This window comes from Homarus americanus, unplaced genomic scaffold, assembly GCF_018991925.1.
Source record: "Homarus americanus isolate GMGI-L3 unplaced genomic scaffold, GMGI_Hamer_2.0 scaffold2558, whole genome shotgun sequence".
In the NCBI taxonomy this organism is placed as follows: Eukaryota; Metazoa; Arthropoda; class Malacostraca; order Decapoda; family Nephropidae; genus Homarus; species Homarus americanus.
The window spans coordinates 218,440-239,721 of record NW_024745671.1 but is presented as its reverse complement, the minus strand read 5'-3'; the positions used below and the strand labels follow the sequence as shown (position 1 = coordinate 239,721).

Here is a 21,282-nt window from a genome sequence, read left to right as displayed (position 1 = left end):
AGGAGGAAGATTGGCCTTCACTTGAACTTTTTGGGAGAAACACACATGGTGATTCATATTTTTATTGTCTCACGGGGTCAGAAAATGTGTGGTATGTGTGCCTTAGAGAATCTGAGGTGTGACGCAGCTACCCCCCCCCCCTCCTTTGTCCCCCCACCACACGGGATATTATAGTTAATCAAATTACTTTACAGAAATTCTAAGAGATTTTCGAATACATATACACTGCACACACACACACACACACACACACACACACACACACACACACACACCAACAACAACCACGTCACCATCAACCATACCAAGACCATGGTTTTGCACAACAACCTCTCCTCCGACGTTGTCCCATCCCCTTTCATTACTCTAGGGTCCAACACACTCCAGGCTGTAGACTCCATAAGCTCCTCGCCGTCACTATAGATTACAAACTAAATTGGAAAACACACGTCAGTGAAGTTGTCAAATCCTCCAGTTTCAGTCTCCACCTCCTCCGCCGACTCAAATCCCTCGGAGTTCCTGCACCCGAGCTCCTCAGTGTTTACTCAACATTCATACTTCCCAAGCTCACCTATGCCTCCCCTACCATGTCTTCCTCCCTAAATGTCACACACCGTAAACACCTAGAAAAAGTGCAAAAGAGGGCGTGCAAGATTATTCTCTCTCCTTCCTACTCAACATATCAAGAAGCGCTCAACACACTGACCCTATCGGCTCTTTCTGACCATCACCACGAGCTCATCTGCAAATTTGGCGAGAAGCTACTGCACCATCCTCGACACCGGCTCCTACTACCACCCAAGATCCCTCGTCCGCGAACTGCTGTTCGACACCACAACCGCATCCAGCCCATACGAGCACGTACTGATCACTAGAAGAACAGCCCAGTCCCATCCATTGTAAAAATTATCAATAACTTGTAATCAACCAGTGCATTCACTCCCAGTCAATCTTACTTTTTTTGCACTGTCACTGTTGAAATTCCCTGTAGTGTGACCTTCTCCCCACCTAGTTATTATATATCATATTTGTATCACTTATGTTACTTGTATATTATTTGTCAATCAAGAGACCCATTCCCCAATTATGTAACTGTATATTTTCAGCCTTCCGGCTGCCATGCTCTCTCTAGGTTGATGTTGTTAAGGCTGTATGTATTGACAGTATTTGTTCTTCCAATATTCAGTACGCTGCACTTGCTGGTGTTGAATTATATTTGCCATTTTTCTGACCACCCCTGCAGTTTATTTAAATCCTCCTGTAGTTCATGATGAAACCTATACACTTATTATGGTGGTTTTTTTTTTATATTTTTATTAAATTTTATTTAAATCTTTTATAATGTGTATACTGTAATTCCAAACCTTCACTCCTGAACTGTTGGGATAAAGAGGGCTGTTTGAACCCAGGACTAACATGTGTAGAGTTAACAATTTTTCTTTTATTGTTTTGTTTTGTTTTTGCCACATGTGCCCTCAATAGTATATTAATCTTTAACGTAATTCAAGTTAATAAGTCATGGCATAACAATATATATATATATATATATATATATATATATATATATATATATATATATATATATATATATATATATATATATATATATATATATATATACACACACACACACACACACACACACACACACACACACACACACACACGAATATACTACGGATTTTTTTTTGCAAAAACGGCCATTTTGCAAAAAGTCTGGTCAACATGCAAACGGGCTAATAACCCTGTAGTTTTGCAAAATGATCTTTACTTTTAGGCCATTTTGCAAACAGGCATGATTATTGGCATTTTTCTAAATGACTGCTTATCTTACTGGTCAATTTGCAAAAAAAACTAGACACGCTATATGTGTATTTATTTCCGGGAATAAAAAAAATTGCATGGATTACTCATATAGTTTTTTATTGAAAGATGAAGTACTTGAATAAAAGTCTCTCCAATACATAAAACAATAAACAACCTTAACTACCATTTTCCTCTCCCACCTATATTCTGGTTTCGGTGAAGGTAACACTTGTCATGTCAATTCCCAACTCCTGTTACCTCACAGCCTCATAGCTTGGTGATTCCTTTGCATTGTTGACAACTTGACTTACTGACAAGAGACGAGCTGCCGGCTTAATGTAGAGGTAAATTACCTGCACTTTATTTTGGTCTCTAATCCTGGTACTCTGATGACCTCTCTGGTTAAACAAGTTCCAGTCTCGATGTTTACCTCGAAATATTGGTTTGTCCGCCTCGCCGGGCACATAGACATGAAAAGTCACTTCCCCGGCCCCCTAGTCTGGGCTTCTCGGGCCGTAGGGCACTGCTAATCTGAACAGCCTGTTCTGTACAGAGTCTACAGTGCTGAGAATAAATGCTTGAGATATTTAACACAGACATCTTGGTGAACTGCACCAGTAAATTTAATGTCACAGGTACAGTCACCGAAAAAAGTCTTGTCAGTCCTCCGTCTCATCCATGAACTTGTGAATTCGAAACATCACAGGTTCTTGAGTCTTAGGTTGGAGGACCGACAAACCTTTTTTCCGTGTCTGAATGTACTGTAAAATGAAAGACAAAAGTCGTGCCGTGAAATGTGGTGAAAACATAATTATGCCAAAAGGCTAAACTTTTGGTGGGCTCTGCCTTGTGGTAAGGGGTTCTCATATTGTTTCACGAGTTATATTTAATTTTTGGACAAAACTGCGACACTACTTTTGTCTTTGATTGTACATTCCACGAATAAGTAAATTAATCCACTATATAACAAGTCTTTTTCTTTTATCCGGATAAAAATATGTTCCAAGTAAGGGTCTTCCAGAATTTTCTTCCTTTCCCAACTTACATGCTACATTGTAAGGGCGTGTGTTAAGACTTTAAATGATACACAGTTTATGGACGCATTATTTGTATTGACGTACAAGACCACAAATTGGTTTTACTCATAGGTCTTTGGCAGCCAATTCCTTCAGTTGCCTCTTGAGCACTTTGCCCGTCGCGTTGGTAGGTAGTTCGTCGACAAATTTGATGCCGCCCTTCAGGTACTTGTAAGCTGCCACTCGGGGTTCTAAGAACTTGTTTAAATCTTCCTCCGTCGTGTCATCTTGTCTGATAACGTAGGCCCTCGGCATCTCCCCTGCCCGTTCATCAGGTACGCCAACCACAGCAACATTTTTCACCCCTGAGTGCTGGAGTAGCAAGTCTTCCAACTCTGACGGTGATACCTGCCGTAGGCCCACTAGATAAGTAACTCGTCAATGCTGCATCACCAATACTGGATTTCATTACGTAGGATAGGATATGAAAGATTTCACTTGCTGATACTGATTAATTTATGTTTTAATAATCATAAATATAACCCCTCTATTGAAGTGCTAGTAAAAATAATAAGGGAAACAGGGAGAACCAAGCACAATTTTGAATATGGGTTTGAGAGCCAATTTTGGCAAATTCCCCTGGAGGGCAACAACTACATGAGTGAACTATTGTTGTATTCACCACATCCATCCACACCTGTGGTATGTGGGTCTGTTCTGTACGAAAGGTAGTTTTTCAGTAATACTGCAGGCAAACATTTTTAAAGATTAGAAGCCATATCAAAATATATTAAAATGTGTATCAATTGTTTGTATTTTGTACCTTCTATTTTTAATTTCTTTTTACTCCTACCTATGAAAGTTGACCTAGCCTTGATAGTTGACCTAAACTTGAATCTTGACCTGCCTATGAAAGTTGACTTCGCCTTGACAGTTGACCTACCTATAACAGCTAACCTAGCCATCGACAGTTGACCTATCTATGACAGCTGACCTAGCCATTGACAGTTGACTTACCTATGACAGCTGACCTAGCCATTGACAGTTGACCTACCTATGGCAGCCGACCTAGCCTTGAGTTGACCTACCTATGACAGTTGACCTATCTAGGACAGTTGTCCTAGCCTTGACAGATGACCTACCTATGACAGCTGGCCTAGTCTTGACAGTTGACCTTCCTATGACAGCTGACCTAGTCTTGACAGTTGACCTACCTATGACAGTTGATCTACCTATGACAGCTGACCTACCTATAACAGCTGACCTACCTGTCGATCCTAGATATAAAGACAGCTGTGACCAGAGACTTCAAATGTTACCTACGAGTTACCAACCTAGAGATTTGACCTCAGAAGGGGACCTTTTGATCTTGAAAACTCTAGTGCAATTGACCTTACCTGGTAACCCTTGACTTTAATAAGCTCCTTGATCCTATCGACAATATAGAAGAAACCGTTCTCTTGCGTTGCCACGTCCCCTGTACAGAACCAGCCGTCGTCATCGAAGCTTTCAGCGAAGGCAGTCGGGTTTTTGTGGTAGCCTTTCATTAGCTGTGGTGGTAGAGTGGGACATTAGTTGTGGTAGTAGAGTGGGACATTAGTGGTGGTGGTAGAGTGGGACATTAGTGGTGGTGGTAGAGTGGGACATTAGTGGTGGTGGTTGAGTGGGACATTAGTTATGGTGGTAGAGTGGGACAGTAGTTATGGTGCTTGTTACAGTTGGTGACTTGTTTGAAGAGAATGTTATAATGGGTGACATCATTGAAGAGGATGTCGAGATGATGTGTTTACTGGAGGGGACTAAGCAGTAGTGTGTGTGTGAGATGGAGGATACTAAACGATGGAACATTTACCGAAGGGGACTTTATACGTAGCTCGCCTCTTTCTCCTGCCGGCAGTGCCTTCCCCGTGCTCAAGTCCGCGACCTTGGCCATGGCGTTGGGTAAACACTTGCCACACGAGCCGATCTTTTCCTCATTAACAGGTGTCATGTGTGTGGCTAAGGCCTCTGTCATGCCAAACCCTGCACGAAGGATATATAAATAGTTTGGAAACCTGAAGAAATATATTGTATTCGTCGTATGGAATAACGTAAAGATTAGACCCTCGCAGTGGTTCTCAACCTTGTTTGCCCCATAAACCCCTTTCACCATATGTCAGAATGTCATTCCCCCTCCTTTCCAAGATTGTCTGCCTCAAAAAGTGCATTCCAAATAATATGCATATAATACTGAAAATCCTTTATTTTTTCCATATTAGTATCAGTTCCCCCCCCCTGAAAACCTGAGGGGGGGAAATTCCCCCCCGGTTGAGAACCCCTGCCTGAGTCTACTGAGTCTAGCTCATTGCACCTGATAATTAAACACCTAATGTTACCTGGTGGGTTAGGTTGGGTAAGATAAAGTTAGCGTTAGGGTGTTTAATTGTCAGGTTTAATAAGCTGGGGTGCCTAATCTTCAGATAAACAGTAACTTATTATCATTCATAATATACATTATAACTTACTGCCATTGATCAAGCTTATTATATGGTCGATCAACGGTGCTTTAGGTTGGCTGCACCAATGTCAGAAATATATCCAACGAACTTCTGGCCTACAGATGGCTTTAAAAAGATAATTTTGCTGTCCTAGAAGATTTAGCTGAGGTAGGTCTAATGTCACCTCTTAATTACCAAATGGTAAAAATTGCAAGTCCTATTCTCATTCATCTAATTCATATTACAGTGTAAGAGAGAATAGAGCTATATTACAAACGTTTTCAAGAACTGTTTGTTTACACTGTAAGTAAAACCCTCAGGGTGGTTGGCTCACCTTCCTGGAAGAGAATAGGTTTGGGCGCCTTCTTCTTAAGGGCCTCGGCTGCTGTGACTGGTACAGGTGCCCCAGCACACATGGCAACTTCTACGTTCACCAGGTCAGTTGGGGTCACGGTAGGAGACATGACCATAAAGTTTAGAATAGGAGGCACCAGGTGAAGGATCCTTACCTGTGGAATATATCAACCTCTTGTAACTGGTGCACAACCTGGTCTTTTGTTCGCCCACTTCCTTTATAAATATAATCTTTCTGATCTGCAGTATCATATCATTAAAAATTTTGGAATATAACAAAATAATATAAAATGGATGCTAAATTACCCAAAAATGCAAGCAGAAACTCAGATGATTTTAAAATAGATACTTGGGACTAGTGGTTCCTACAGTACCTTGTGGTCTTTGACGACCCTGACGAAGTCGTGGGGAGTGAAGGCTGGCAGGGTGACGATTTTGGCGCCCAAGTACCAGGAAATTAAACCCACAACGTAGATACCATAGGTATGGTAAAAGGGCATCACTCCAACCACAACTTCTTGCTCTTTGGCTGAAGAAGAGACACAATGGACTTCAAACAATTTCATACCAACAGATCAATCATGTTTAAAAATTACCCTGGGCGGTTTTCTTAACGTTAGCCAGGTGTATGTGTACAAAGAACTTTTACTTCTTTCATTTATAACTCTTTATGTTCACTTTTTTATCACCTGTAGCACAACGGTAAGCTAGTAAGTCAGGATGGGAGAAGTTGACTAAGTTGGAAACGATGGCACTGTGAGACAATTCCACGCCTTTGGGCTTGCCTGTAGTGCCGCTGGAGTACAGGAGGAGGGACGTTGATGTAAGAGGATTCTGAAGAAAAAAAATTCTATGTAAAATATAACACCAAGATAAAATAACTCAAAATAATATCATGAACACCTGAGCACAACTAAAGTGGTAATTGAAGAATACCATAGTATATGAGAGACCATATTTAAATTTAAAGTGCATTACTTTATTTACGTTTCTTAAACTGTGTGTTCAAACTTACAGCTGATGCATACATACAGTGTATATATATATATATATATATATATATATATATATATATATATATATATATATATATATATATATATATATATATATATATATATATATTTCATGTAAATCCACAATGAAAACGTGGATAAGATAAATCTTGATAAAATCACACGGGAAATGGAAACAACGGAGTACCTTAGCTTTCGTCTTGAATAAAGACGAAAGCTAAGGTGCTCCGTTGTTTCCATTTCCCGTGTGATTTTATCAAGATATATATATATATATTTATATATACAGTATAGAGACACAAAGTCATCATTTATTCTCACTTCTCACCATCATAAAAGGGTAATCTAGCTGCCTCTAGTTATAAATTTTTTCTAAGTGATCATTGGCTGAAGCTATGGCGTGGCCAACGTATTGTGTTTTCAACGAACTGAAAACCCCATAGTAAGTAACTTCTCTTTTTACTATTGAAATTTTACATAATACCATCACGTTAGCCACTGTGTTCACTTAAGTAAGTCATTTTAATGTGGCATAACAGGGTGAAAATATTGACCTCCAAATCCTTAAAAAATGGACCACCTAAATACAGTGGTGACCTTCGTTTATAAATTCACCTTTTAGATTCAATTGTCATATTAATACCCTTATAGGTATGTACGTACAGTAAATTACTTATATTATATTCTGTTATTAATGACGTACCAATATCACCATCGTAGCCCTGTATTACTAGGGCCTCTAGCACTAATAATAGGCAGGTCAATCATCAATATTTACATGTAAGCTACAGTGCACCAGTTCTCTCTCTCTCTCTCACCTCCACGGGCTCAACAAGAGGCTTGGAGTCGTCCTCGATGATATGACGGAGGTTGGGGTGTCCGTGGGCGGAGTCGCCGTTCACAAAGATTGTCATCACCTTGTTGAGTCTGGCCAGGGCGGACATCAACACTTCCTCAAACTGGGGATCCGTTACCACCACCTCCGTCCCACTATCTTCCAACTGTCTGGCCAACTCCTCTGTTGGTACCACCAAGTCAAAATACCACTATAAGTCATGAAATGCCACTGGTACCACGCACTGTTGCCAGTTTAGCTCACTGTTCTTACCATACAATAGTGTTTATTCTTCAGCGAAATAAACTATGGTGTCTAATCTTTAAGCGAATTGAAGTTGGTTATACGAAACAAGAACCTAATGGTTTTCATAACTAAGTAAAGGTTAGATTTTGTTCACGAGAATGAATTACTTCGTTGAATAACTAACATAAAAGAGTTCACAGCACTTGACACTTCGCTGACTGATTTAGCGGAATGGCCAAGTGTCACTTTTTTAGGGAATCTTGCAAATGGTAACACAAGTATGAAAATTGGCATGAAGATTCAATGCGAGTTAATTATCAAATCCATCTCATTGGACATTTAGGATTGGAAGATGGCGGCAATTTTCCAAGATAGCCGCCAAATGTGTATGATTAATTTTTCTTTTTGGCATAATTATTGTGCTCATCAACTCTGGTGATTTCAATGTTGATTTCCATGTTATTGATTATGTAGACTCTGAATTTTGTGTTGAAAACTCTAAAATGGATCGCATTCAAAGGAAACATGCTTATAAAGAGTGAATGTCAATGTACTACCAGGGCACACTGGTGACAACACTGTTGTGAATCTCAACATAGGGTTCAGTGCCCACTAAGTACAAAACTCATAGTAAAGATTAATATATATACAAGCATTCAAGTGTCCCAAATGTTACTTAATCAGCCCCAAATAAGGTTAGGCAGCCGCACCTGAATTGGCAGGATGTGCCAGCGTGGGAGAGCCAAGCCAAGGATAATGTGGTTAAAGTTATCCAGATGGTGTACAGATCGCACGGGACTTAAATGATACTGGGTGAACGATCGGGCTAGGTGTAGGGCAAACAATTGTTTGAACCTAGTTGTATACCATACAGGGAAGCACATATGATACAGAGTGGTAAAAGGATAAACCCCCCACTCTCTACCACAATGACGATGAATATTGGTCCTAAAAGTAATCCTGAGAGGAGAACAAACTGAACCAAGTGCTGTCTGTGTCAAGAAGATAAGAAGGAAAAACTTATATCTCCAAAGACAACCATACTAGAGGAGAGGAAGATGGCTACAGCAAATTACCCAAGAATATTCCTCATTTCAACTCGATCAATGGCCTTCCAATAATGCTTGATATGGAAAGACTAGATGATGGAGTTGGTATTGCAGAGACACTGAGGAAAAATAAAGGTAAGTATCATGAGAGCTGCAGACTTAGTTTTAACAACACAATGTTCCAAAAAAGAGCAACTACCTCTGTAGTTGAGAGTGATGAAGGTTGAAGAAGTAAGTTGCCACGAAAGCCAAGAGACTTGAGAGACATGAACCACAACAGAATGCTTTTTGTGTGACAAGCAAGAACCAGAGAGTGCTCTCAGAAAAGCAATGGCAATGAAACTCAATGACAGAATCAATGAATGTGAAAAGACACTCAGTGACAGCCTTAGTACAGGAGATGTAGTGGCACAAGAGATGAAATATCACCCTGCGTGCTTAGCTGCACTGTGCAATAAAGAGTTTATCTTAGTGCAAAGGAACGAGAAAAACACAAAAAACCTTGACCAAAAAGATGCATATCCACTGACTTTCTCTGAATTGGTGACATACATCAATGATACAAAAATTGCATGTGAAGGTTCTCATCGAACAATTTTTAGACTAGCAGATTTAATCTTACTGTACAAGAAAAGACTCGAACAATTTGACGTCGAATCACCTGGAAACTCACAATCAAGGAAGAGATGTTTTGCTAGCATTCCAAGAGGATGTTAGGCTTCAATCTGGGTGAAGTTGGCAAATACAGTGAAGCTTTTCATTTGGCCAAGGCTGCAACAATAATACGGCAGGACATGCCCAAAGACAACTCAAAATTCCTAACCATGCTTGATGATAGAAGTATTAGAGGCAGTTCCTTCATCACTTCTCCAATTCATAAGTATAATTGAACATGGCGCAGACATTAAATCACAAATTCAGTATGGAGCATCCACGTCAGATCCTGCTATGGTACAGCTGTTGCACTACAACTGTTCTGCTAAGTACAAGGAAGGAACACAGTCTCACAAACACTCTGAGGTGAGAATTAGAGGTGGACTTGATCTTTTACTCTATTTTGTCTCACCTACAGTAGAGGCAGAGCTGATGGTGGTGATGGTGACGCCTACGGCCTGACTGCCGAGCAAGAGGATGGGAAATTCTGGGGCATTGGAGCAGAAGAGGGTGATCAGCTTGGAGGAGGAGGGCGCTGACAGTACCTGTTGTACTACACCGCCCCACCTCAGTGCTCGGTCTATCATTCCCGCGTACGTGTATTTCCTTCCTGTTATCCCACACTCCTGAGGGAGAGGAGGTGAGTGCTGTGTTAGGTTTTGGACTGGAGGGGAAGGGAGAGGGAGGAGGACGGTACTGAAACAATGAATTATAAATACTGTCATAGTGATACACAGCTTCAAGCAAGATTCCACTACCATGGAAAGTCTTGTTCGTTGTTTAATAAAATAAAATAAAATAAATAATTCATGACTAAGAAAATGACCAAACTTCAGAAGTTGGCATAAGGCTCAGACAGGATGTCGATGGTGTGTGAGTCACCACGACACTGAGTGCGATTGTCTGCATCGATTATGAACTAAACTATCCGCATCTACTCTAATGTCTCAACTTGACACCCATGCAGTGACTCAGCACCACCAAGCTGCCTAAATACATTTGTAGTTAATGGATAATTTCTCAGTATTAATCTGCTCGTTTTATTCAAATGACAGGGACCCGAGAACCATAGTGCATACATGGAATAGTAGTGGACTTTATCGTGGAGTGAGGTGTGCGTGTGTGTGTGTGAGTGGGACTCTGTGGTGGTAGGAACGGTCTTCACAAAACTGCTGAGTCATGCCGAGTGATTCATAGATAGAAAACTATGTATTAGTTTTTAATATTATACATATAAATCTACTATCAGGTCGCCATGGAGTTGGCTTTAGAAATAACATCTCAAATTTAGTTAAAAGCTCAGTTTATCCATCCTACAGACAGTGAAACAATGCCTCGGCTTAAGTCATAGCCTGGCCAGCCGCATTTCTCCCATTTTAACCCATTATCAAATATCACTTACAAAACGTAAATGTTTATTTAATGCAACAGTATGACTTAGTCTATTGTTGTAGTATTCAACAAACGCATATAAATGCCACAAGTTTGGCCCAAAGTTAACGTGAAGAGTATGAATTTTGTCTGTATAATACAGTAAAGAAGATGCAGTAACGTTTTATTGGTTTACATTAATGTTGATTAAAACCATAAATAAAGTATAAGGATTCAGAGACAGGATTGCTTACCACACACTACAGAACCCGCCCCTCACCCCTCCCCGCCCCTCACCCCTCCCCGCCCCTCACCCCTCCCGTCCCTCACCCCTCCCCCTCCCCTCCCGCCCTCACCCCTCCCCGCCCCTCACCTCCCCGCCCCTCACCCCTCCCCGCCCCTCACCCCTCCCCGCCCCTCACCCCTCCCCCCTCACCCTCCCCCCCGTCCCTCACCCCTCCCCCCTCACCCCTCCCGTCCCTCACCCCTCCCCGCCTCACCTCCCGTCCCTCCCCTCCCCGCGTCCCTCACCCTCCCCGTCCCTCACCCCTCCCTCACCCCTCCCCGCCCCTCACCCTCACCCCTCCCGTCCCTCACCCTCCCCGTCCTCACCCCTCCCCGTCCCGCCCTCCCCGTCCCTCACCCCTCCCGTCCCTCACCCCTCCCGCCCTCCACCCTCACCCCCCCGTCCCTCACCCCTCCCCGTCTCCACCGAGCCACCGTCGACCAGACTGCCGGATGGAGTCAATGACTTTCTATTTGGTAATCTGTATCAAAATTATCGATACGCAAGTATTAATGCTTGCGTTGAGAGGGTGCAGTGGACTGCTCATTTTGCATCTTTAATCTTGCTACTATTACAAGGTTACTACAGTCCATTCAGATAATTTTACCATGATGTAACACACTGTGTGTTACATCATGGTAACATCATGCCACCTGTTGCTGACTGCACATAGACAGTGCAGGTACACAAATAATGGCAAACAATAAGTCAATTCGACCAAAGATAGCCCAACAAAGCCATCAGATGCTTATTTCCGGCAGGGCCCTGTCGTCATCTAATTTGTCTACTCACTATAAATGAGGTCAGTTAGATATGTTCATACATCTCCAGTCAGACTGAACAGATATTTACGTGTTAAATTTCCGAGACTCATCTCGGTGCGGGACCAGTGTAAGGAGTGTCATTGCGTGTACAGTAGAGGAGGTTCCTGTGTGCACGCGACTCATAACCATGAAACACAACAAATTATGCATGGGAGTAATCGTCCTGTCAAACTGAAACACCTTAACGCCAACGAGTCTGACAAAATAAGATTAAATTCCGTTACGTTACGTTACATTACGTTACGTTACGTTACGTTACATTACGTTACGTTACGTTACGTTACGTTACGTTCAATTAGGTTACGTCAGTAATGATTAGATTAGTCCACAGTTTGTATTACGTTTATATACATGATTGAACTCTAAGTGAATTACACTAATGTAGTTTAAATTTCTTAGGAAAAAACAACAACAGAAATACACTAAAATCACATGTATACTACAGTTGTTCTTACAATATATGGAAGCAATACAGATGATACAACGGGCTAGTGCATAGTGATAGTATATATATTATTCCTGTGTTGATACTATCTTGGGAATGAAATACTGACTATGGCATCATGGTTCATCCAGTTCTTGGCCCTAGAGAAGATGAGCCCTGGTAAGTCAATGTGAGGAGTAGGTATGTCAGGTATATCGCTGTACACCACGTTCTTCTCACGCCTGGGGAAAAAACAAAGTTAAAAAAAGAGTTAGGTGTTTAAGACCTTGTGAGAAAATTAATCAAGACTTTTAATCTTTCTCGAATTAATGTTTTTTCAATTATTATTAAACAGTTAACTCTTTACGTGATCAAGATGTTACATAACTTAAGTGATGTAATGTAAATAATAATAATAATAATAATAATAATAATAATAATAATAATAATGATAATAACAATAATATGTATTAGCCCCTGTCTTATAGGCAGAAGTATTTATATAAATGGGTTAATTACATTAGATTTGTATAACCATCACCCTCTGTAACTTTCCACCAGCTATGAGGTGGGCCCCTACTCACTCGACAGGACGTACTTAGCCGAGCTATTTAAGATAGCCTCCGTCCTCATTTAACACTCATAGCTACAGTGATTAAGTTACGGTAAAGCCCTGTTTGAAAGTGTACATAGAAACCTTTTATAATAAACACAGGAAAGAACATATGGATTTCGCTAATAATTCCAACAAACTTTGATGTATATTTTAGTATGTCTAAAATATAAAGTAACGTGCTTCACAAGTGATTGTTAAAGTGGTGACAACCCAGGAAGGTTGTTACGTATATGGCAGTTTCACAAGTAACTGTTATATTCACGGTAACAGTCACGTCAACAGATACACAGTTGGTAAAGGTAGAGATATTATGTTCTCCCCATTACTGTGGCATACTGGAACATTGTTACTAAGAAGCAATTCGTTACAAATAATAATATTAACTGACAATAGGAGAAAAAAGAAATGAAAAATAGAAAAGAAAAAGATTATATTAATCTACACCGCGAAGATGCCGGAAAACCAAGTTTTTAAAAGTGAGATAGTTTGTATGAGTATGGAAACACAGAAGGCAGGTCATTCCACAGTTTGGCTGTGGGAGGAAAGGAGGTACTATCTCCTGTACTCTGTACTATCTCCTGTATCTCCCTATCTCCAGTCTCTATCACCACCTCCACTACCATCAACACCATCACCACCATAACCACAGCTATCATCACCAAAAACATCACCACAATTATCATCACCACCATTACCACTACTACCACCACCACAGCGAACATCACCAACACCACCACAGCTATCATTATCACCGCCACCGCAGCTATCATCACCACCATCACAGATATCACCAACAACACCATCACCACTATTATCACTACCACCACCAAAAACAACAGCTACAACACCATTGCCACAACTATCGTTAACACCACCACCACCCCACTCCCGTTGCCAACCTTGGCAAAATTTAAGTTTGCATTCATCATTCAATGTGTCAGGTATACTCGATGAATAACTGTCCAAGCTGACAGGTCTATTTACCCAGCCAAAGCAGTCGTATCTTAAGAACGTCTGTGTGAGAAGTTGTAAAATAATGACAACTAAGTAGACTGAAGTGGCTATGAAAACATGATTCCAGGAGCTGATTATAGGATTAACATTGTTGTTACCGCCACAGTAAGATAAACTAGAAGAGAGAGAGAGAAAGTGAGGGATAACCACGATAAGATAAACTAGGCGAGAGAGAGAGATAGAGGGTGAGATAAGAGTTATAGTGTTGAAAACGAATTTGCTGAGGTGGGTAGTCTACCGATTTCTACAGGACAGACAACACGTTGGTTCAGACCACTAGACCCTAAAACGTGAGTGATCGTGAAGTATTAGAATCTGCTAAGAAACTCTAAATAACTTTAATAAGTATATTTATGTACTGTAATTTGATCATATTATACAAATTGTCTCCTGTATCAACAGTTATAACATGTGAGTTATATTTAAGATGTTAACAGGCTATGTACTGTCCTGAGATAACAGCATTTGTTATATGAGAAATGTTCTTTAACAGGTTTTGACCGAATTATATGGTACGAGTCAACGTTGAGGGTTTATTTCTCCAGCAACAAACCAATAACCCTCCTATGAGCGTTAACAATTCGCTCGTTTATATATATATATATATATACAATCAACACCTCAACCCGCCAGGATTCGAACCCACGGCCCACAAGCCTATGACTGTGACCGGGGAACGCTAACCGCTGGACCACCAGGATACTAAAAGCAGTCCTAGACTTTGTTATATTTCACACAAACAGGGCCGGTGTAAGATGATTTGGCGCCCTAGGCAAGCCTTTAGATGTGCGCCCCCTTGAAAGTTTTGATAAGCTAATGTGTGTACAGTAACCCATTACTACATTGTTTTCATCTTGTGGCTTTATTACTTCACCCATGCAAATAACCAATTATTGTTATTACATTAAGTCAATAAATCCTTGACGTAAACTTCAGAGGTCAGGTAACCTTGCCTCATCCCGACAAAGACAGGGAAGGGGCGGCTCAGCCGCCCTGGCAGTAAGGGAGGGGAGGGGATGGTGGGGTTGGGAGAAGGGTTCCTCAGATGTCAGCCTTCAGGTCACTGCTCGACAGTTCTCCAGGCCGCCAAAGATAAGGACCCGGGTTAGTCCCTCCGGGGGGTTAACGAATAATATTAAAAAAGAAAACACAGTCGGCTACCGTCTACCTACCCTCGCCTCCCTCCGACCCCCCCCCCTTCTAACATCCTGCTCCGACCCTCCACGGCTCCACCACAGTGTCCACCACAGTTTTCCCTTCATTTTTAATTTTATCCAAGTTTGCCCTGAATTTGTGGCGCCCCCAGATGTTGGCGCCCTAGGCGATCGCCTAGTTCGCCTAGTGGGTAGCGCCGGCCCTGACGTGAGGCCCCTCATAACACCATCTGTGAGGGAATTACTACACCACGTGAGGTCCCTCCTAACACCATCTGGGAGGGAGTTACTACACTACGTTTTTGCTGTTCAACACCAACATTAATCTGTATGTTCACTGTATGTTCCTTTACCTTTCTCTAATGAAGGCTTTTGTTAAACCACCAAAGTATGTAATAAGTCATTTATGTCCAATGTATATTTTCAGCCTTCGGGCTGCAGAACTTTTTCAATAAACCGTCAATTATTATTATTTATTATTATTAGATAAAAATAACAGCGGATGGGGAGACAGAAAACTGGAGAGGAACAAACAATGGTGTGACAAAATGTGAGGGTTGTGACAGTTGTGTGCGTCAAGGATTGTACTGATATTTACGAATCTAGTTATGTTTGTCAAGGACACATGCACTGGTTGGGTTCAGATTCAGATGGTCCGGGCAAAATTTTCAGAATTGGATTTGCCTCACGCAGTAAGGCTTGTATGTAATCTATAATGATAACAGAGTTACAAAAGGTTAGTATGCCACACACCCTCACGTGCAGATAGGCTGACATAATGTCATCATAGAGTCATATCTCTTGTAATTTTTTGTTGTTAATGGAATAATATAAGTATTAATCTTGTGACCCGCTTCAAGACCTTAGCTATACTATAGAAGCGCAATAACAACATTACAACGTCAACGAGCTGACAAGCGTCATCGTCCTCCTCATTTAGATTATCAAAACTTCTAACGTAATTTATAGTTGTGTCTGTCTCTCTGTTGTCTCCCTGACATGGCTGAAACACCAATTTTTTTTTTTTTGTTCGCTAGAGGGAATTGTTTGAATTACGCCACAGTGTTACGCTGCCAGACGTACTGTACACCCAGCTACGCACTAACACAACCATAGTACAGTACCCATATATTTTTTTCGTTCACACTTGTGTTTCTGTAACTGGAGATGACAGAGCGTATCTAGTTAAAGTCTCTGTTACTTACATGTCATTTTAGCAACCAACCTTGAACCGTTTCTGTCACGCAGTGCTTACCATTGTCTGCACTGTCTATCAACGTTATTTGTTTACCTGCATTCTATGTATATTGCATAACTGCACTGCCTTTATACATTGTTTGTATACTATCACTGTATACAGGTGTCAGCGTCTTTTCTGGACAGTAAAATGCTCCAATAAATCAAAACACAGAACAGAAAAACAAACACTGATAAGTATAGACATGTGGTGTAATCGTCCCATTTACCTTTCGATTCAGCGATATTTCGAAGCACTGTCTTGCTTATAAACACTGGTTCAGCTGAGAGGGATTTTTGTCAACGGAATCTCACTGAGGTGATTGGAGAGCGTCACTACCTCCCTGTACAAGGCAAATCTCTACAGAGGGTGTTTTGATAGGTTATCCGGCAAGTCTCTTGGTAAAAATCTAATTGCTAAAAAATATGCAATAAGTAACTCATTTATCTTATTGTCACATTTAAATTGATATATAAGACTATAAAATGACATTAGATGCGGCAAAATGCTAATATTCAATTTGTTTATCTCTTCTTTAAGTATTATTATTATTCCTCCCTGGGTATCCGCATAACGTAGAGGTTAATGAATACTATTGTGAAATGTTGTCCACTGCTCTCGTTACATATTCAGGTTCTTGCACAGTTGTATAACTGTAGTAATCAATAACACCATCACGTATTTGTATTTTTAATAGTGTAGACTGAATTTCGGTCCTATCGTTTTTGTAATCACTAGACGCCCGAGAGCTATACAGTACATGTTAAATATTTCTCCCAGGTGATATGATAGACTGTACAGTATATGAGGGGTTAATATACTCAATGTAAGTAAAATGGAGAACAAAATGGCGCACGCATTAGCCAGAGACTACAGCCTCTTTATTTACAGTTATGAAGAACAAAAATATCATAAAATAGGTGTTGTTTAGGCGTGGTGTTTGTTATTGTGGGAATGGGTGTTAACTGTTATCGTGGGTGTTGTCTTATCGCTGGTGTTCGTCTGTTATTATGGGCCTGAACGCTGTCCGTTATTGGATGTGGGTGTTGTTTAGACACAGTGGGTCCGAGTATAATACCTGGGAAGTGTGTGGGCGTGGGTGCCGGCGGTTAGAGTCAACGCGCAGGACTTCCAGCTGTTGAACAAATGGGCTGGCTTCATTGCTCTACTCGACCTTGCGAACGAGAGCATCTTGAATTAACTCTTCTGCACTATCTGTAATATTAATAACAATAATAATAAAAACAACAACAATAATAATAGCAGAGTGGGGAGGACCACTGCTCGATATACGTGCAGCTTTGCAAATGATTTCATCTCCCTACAGCCAGACATGGGTACGGAATCGGTCAAATGCTTGAGATTCACATCTGATCCATGTTGAATCTCTTCATCGATGTCCGATGTCCGGGTGGACAGGTTGGAGCCAAGGTACTAAAAGTGGGTAACATTAGAGAGGGTAATACAGTTAAGCTGAATAGATGGTGGAGGTGTAGCTGAACCCTGGACAGGCTGAAAGAGAATCAGAGTTTTACATACATTCATCCCAAGGCCGAAGTGTACATCCGAATCTGAGAAAATGTTCAGGATTTCCTGTATGTTGCATTCAGTGGGAGCGACGAGGGTGAGGTCGTCTGCCTACTAAAGTTAAGCAGCCGACACCATTGTTCCTGTCTGGAATCATCTTATGTTTAAAAGTCCCATCATCCGGTACTGGATGCCCACCCCGCCGGCTAAATTGGCACTGGCACGAGCAGAGATGTTGTAGTGTACTTGAATTCCACTGATGTTCAGTACAGTGCTTTAACAAAATATTTGGCGGCATTATATTGTAAAGGCCTTAGTTAAGGACGTAGTTAAGGACGTTCAGGTTACGGGCAAGTCGAAGGGAATGATTGAAACCCGTCTTTTGACGCATTCAATATTTATTGATGTGATCAAAACCTGCAGACAACAAGGCGGTCATTAGTATTACATGGTGATCTATCTGATACATAATTAGTTAGTCTCACACAATTTATCTTAATTATAATTGATTATTGAGCATAATGACATGATACAAAGTTCATAACTCTATTAATCTTAGCTACACTTCATTCCGCGTTGTCTTATTGCTCCAGATAAGGCAGGAACGAGTAGGCATAATTAGTCCACTATGTTTCAGTACTGAGGGGTATGGCATCACTTTGGCTGTACTATCAAGTGCGGGTCAATGCGAACCAATATTATTTTTTTTCTAACACTTTTATTTATTTACCATATATATCCGATAAATTCATCTTTTTTTTTTGGGGTATAGGATTAGCTTTAAAAAAGTTACGTATCGGAATATCCCCCTAAATTTACCGGGTACCCTCTAAAAATAGGGGCTTTAAAAACTTTTAGCAGACCAGTGTTGTCTGGGAGTACATTAGGAGCTTCTAATTAGTTTTTAACATACGGCAGTATGACACCACTTAATGTACAAGTCGTTACACCATGACACTACCTGTTACCGATTTATTATGGAACCATGCGAAGGTCTTTCATAACAAAACTTGTGAACAATGTACAATAAAATGTGTACTGAAATTTGCACCAGAATAAATATTAAGTTCATTTTATTATACCAAATAACTATACTAGGTTATTTAGGCCTAAAATTCTTATGAATTTTATTAATTTATCATTTTGTTAACTTTAATCGTTGTGACAACTTGTATGGATGTAAATTTGAAAAAGTTTTAGCAGCCAGCCACAATGTGAAGACGATACACCTGAGGTTCGAACAATGAAGCATCATAAGGAAGTCCTTTTTTGAAACAAAATATGGCACACCAAGCATGAGGGTGATGGGGAAGGAGAGAGGAGGGGGGTGAGAAGAGAGGGAGGCTTATGGGGATTGAGAAAGAACGAAGTTCTCAGATCCTGAAAATGATGTCACTGATTATCAAAATGATAAAGATAATAAAATTGGAACACCTGAGGATTCTCCTTCCAGCTAATTTTACTTAACGATCAATGACCTTAACGCTAACCTAGCCTCATGCCACCAAATAGTGTCAGTGTGGTTGATCTGTAATTGAAATAAGCTGGGGGAAAATCTTCAGGTGATCCATGATACCAATAACGATTATCTTATTTGTACGACAAAGAACAAATACTACGAGTTTGTAGTAGCAACAGTTGTGGAGTTAATAGTATAAATATGATATAATATTAAATCTGGATATGGTAGATTTTAGAGCAGGATTTTCCTACTGACAGCATGTATATAATATTTTATACATAGAATTTTTTTTAACATAACAGGAAATATTCCCATGATAAAGACAAATACTTCAGCCTCACCTTGTCTGTTAACAGTTTTACAGATGAATTTCTTAACCTTGCACAAAGATTTTGCTAGTGCAGCTAGACCTTCACGTTCGTACAATAGAGCGTTCGAGAGGACAGTGAGCTACAGCACAAACTGTGACTGGGTCTTAACTTAGCATCAGGGTCCACTACCAGAGTTGCCACACAGTCTATATTACTAATCTAAACAGTTTTACAGTTACTTTCATCTTATGCAGTAGGTAAAAAGCATATCATGGTATATCCTAATTATTTTTGAAAATTAATAATAATAACCAAAAAATTTCTCGAACAAAAGAATAACATATTCTACAGAGGGGGATATAAAGGTATGAGGAGTGACGTACAACAATTACTCCTTGCAGGTGATGTTTGTGAGCTGTGAACATCTTCAGTGACGTTGAGCTTAGTTTTATCTCCTTAAAACATCAATTACTGTATAATATGGAGAGTATAATTATATAATCCCAAATCATATCGACCAAGAAATGATAAGGATTTATTGATGAATGGTAGACGGACCCGTTGGTACACCTGCTGAATGGTGGATTGGTCTATTGATACACCTGCTGATTGGTGGATTGGTCTATTGATACACCTGCTGAATGGTGGATTGGTCTGTTGATACACCTGCTGAATGGTGGATTGGTCCGTTGATACACCTGCTGAATGGTGGATTGGTCTGTTGATACACCTGCTGAATGGTGGATTGGTCTGTTGATACACCTGCTGAATGGTGGATTGGTCAGCATCAGGCGATAGTAAGAAAACCTGGAATGTCATAAATTCTATTCAGAACAGGAACACTCAGCCTTCGGCCCCCCACTCAGCTTTTATGATAAACGATTCAGTTATAACGGAACCCTCCCTCCTTGCCAACCACTTCAATGAATATTTTATTAATGTTGGGAAAAATCTTGCAGAGAGCATCCATGATCAACATGAGGAATTTAGAGCCTACCTGCAAAACAGACAGCAAAATGAACTATTCTTATCCCCTGTCACAGCAGATGAATTACTGGCCATCATAAAAATGTCCAAAGATGCAGCAGCAGGCGAAGACAATATACCAATGAGCATCATTAAAAAAGTGGCCCACTTATTACTACCTGTTCTCCTTCACATTTGTAGCTCCTGCTTCACTAGTGGTGTCTTTCCTGATAAACTGAAAATTGCTAAAGTCCACCCGGCATATAAAAAATCTGGGGACAAAGGTCTCTTCAAGAACTACTGCCCCATATCAGTCCTCCCAGCCTTGAGTAAGATAATGGAAAAGCTAGCACGTAATAGACTAAATTCCTTCTGCAATGCCAATGACATCTTTACAGACTCCCAGTTTGGATTTAGAGCTAGAAGGTCGACTAAGAGTGCTCTGCTATCCTTTACTAATGACATCTTAAATTCCTTTGATGACAGTCAGTTCACAGTCGGTATATTCTTGGACCTCTCTAAAGCCTTCGATACTGTCGACCATACCATCCTCCTTTCAAAGTTTGAACATTACGGCGTTAGGGGCCTGTCCCACAATTGCTTTACCTCATATCTGTCCAACAGGATGCAGTATGTC

At 40.6% G+C, this 21,282-nt stretch overlaps 1 protein-coding gene across 1 annotated transcript; it reads right to left on the bottom strand.

Moving 5' to 3' along the window:
* Positions 1-1,906: 1,906 nt before the first annotated feature.
* Positions 1,907-19,836, bottom strand: LOC121878733 (4-coumarate--CoA ligase 5-like). The gene is made up of 11 exons (XM_042385084.1): positions 19,710-19,836; positions 17,458-17,594; positions 12,489-12,600; positions 9,866-10,079; positions 7,488-7,687; positions 6,343-6,487; positions 6,028-6,182; positions 5,634-5,808; positions 4,675-4,844; positions 4,220-4,372; positions 1,907-3,230 (listed from the first exon to the last, which is right to left on the bottom strand). Exons 2-11 carry the CDS (start codon positions 17,568-17,570, stop codon positions 2,949-2,951), a joined length of 1,719 nt encoding a protein of 572 aa, XP_042241018.1. The 5' UTR covers positions 17,571-17,594; positions 19,710-19,836; the 3' UTR covers positions 1,907-2,948.
* Positions 19,837-21,282: the final 1,446 nt, after the last annotated feature.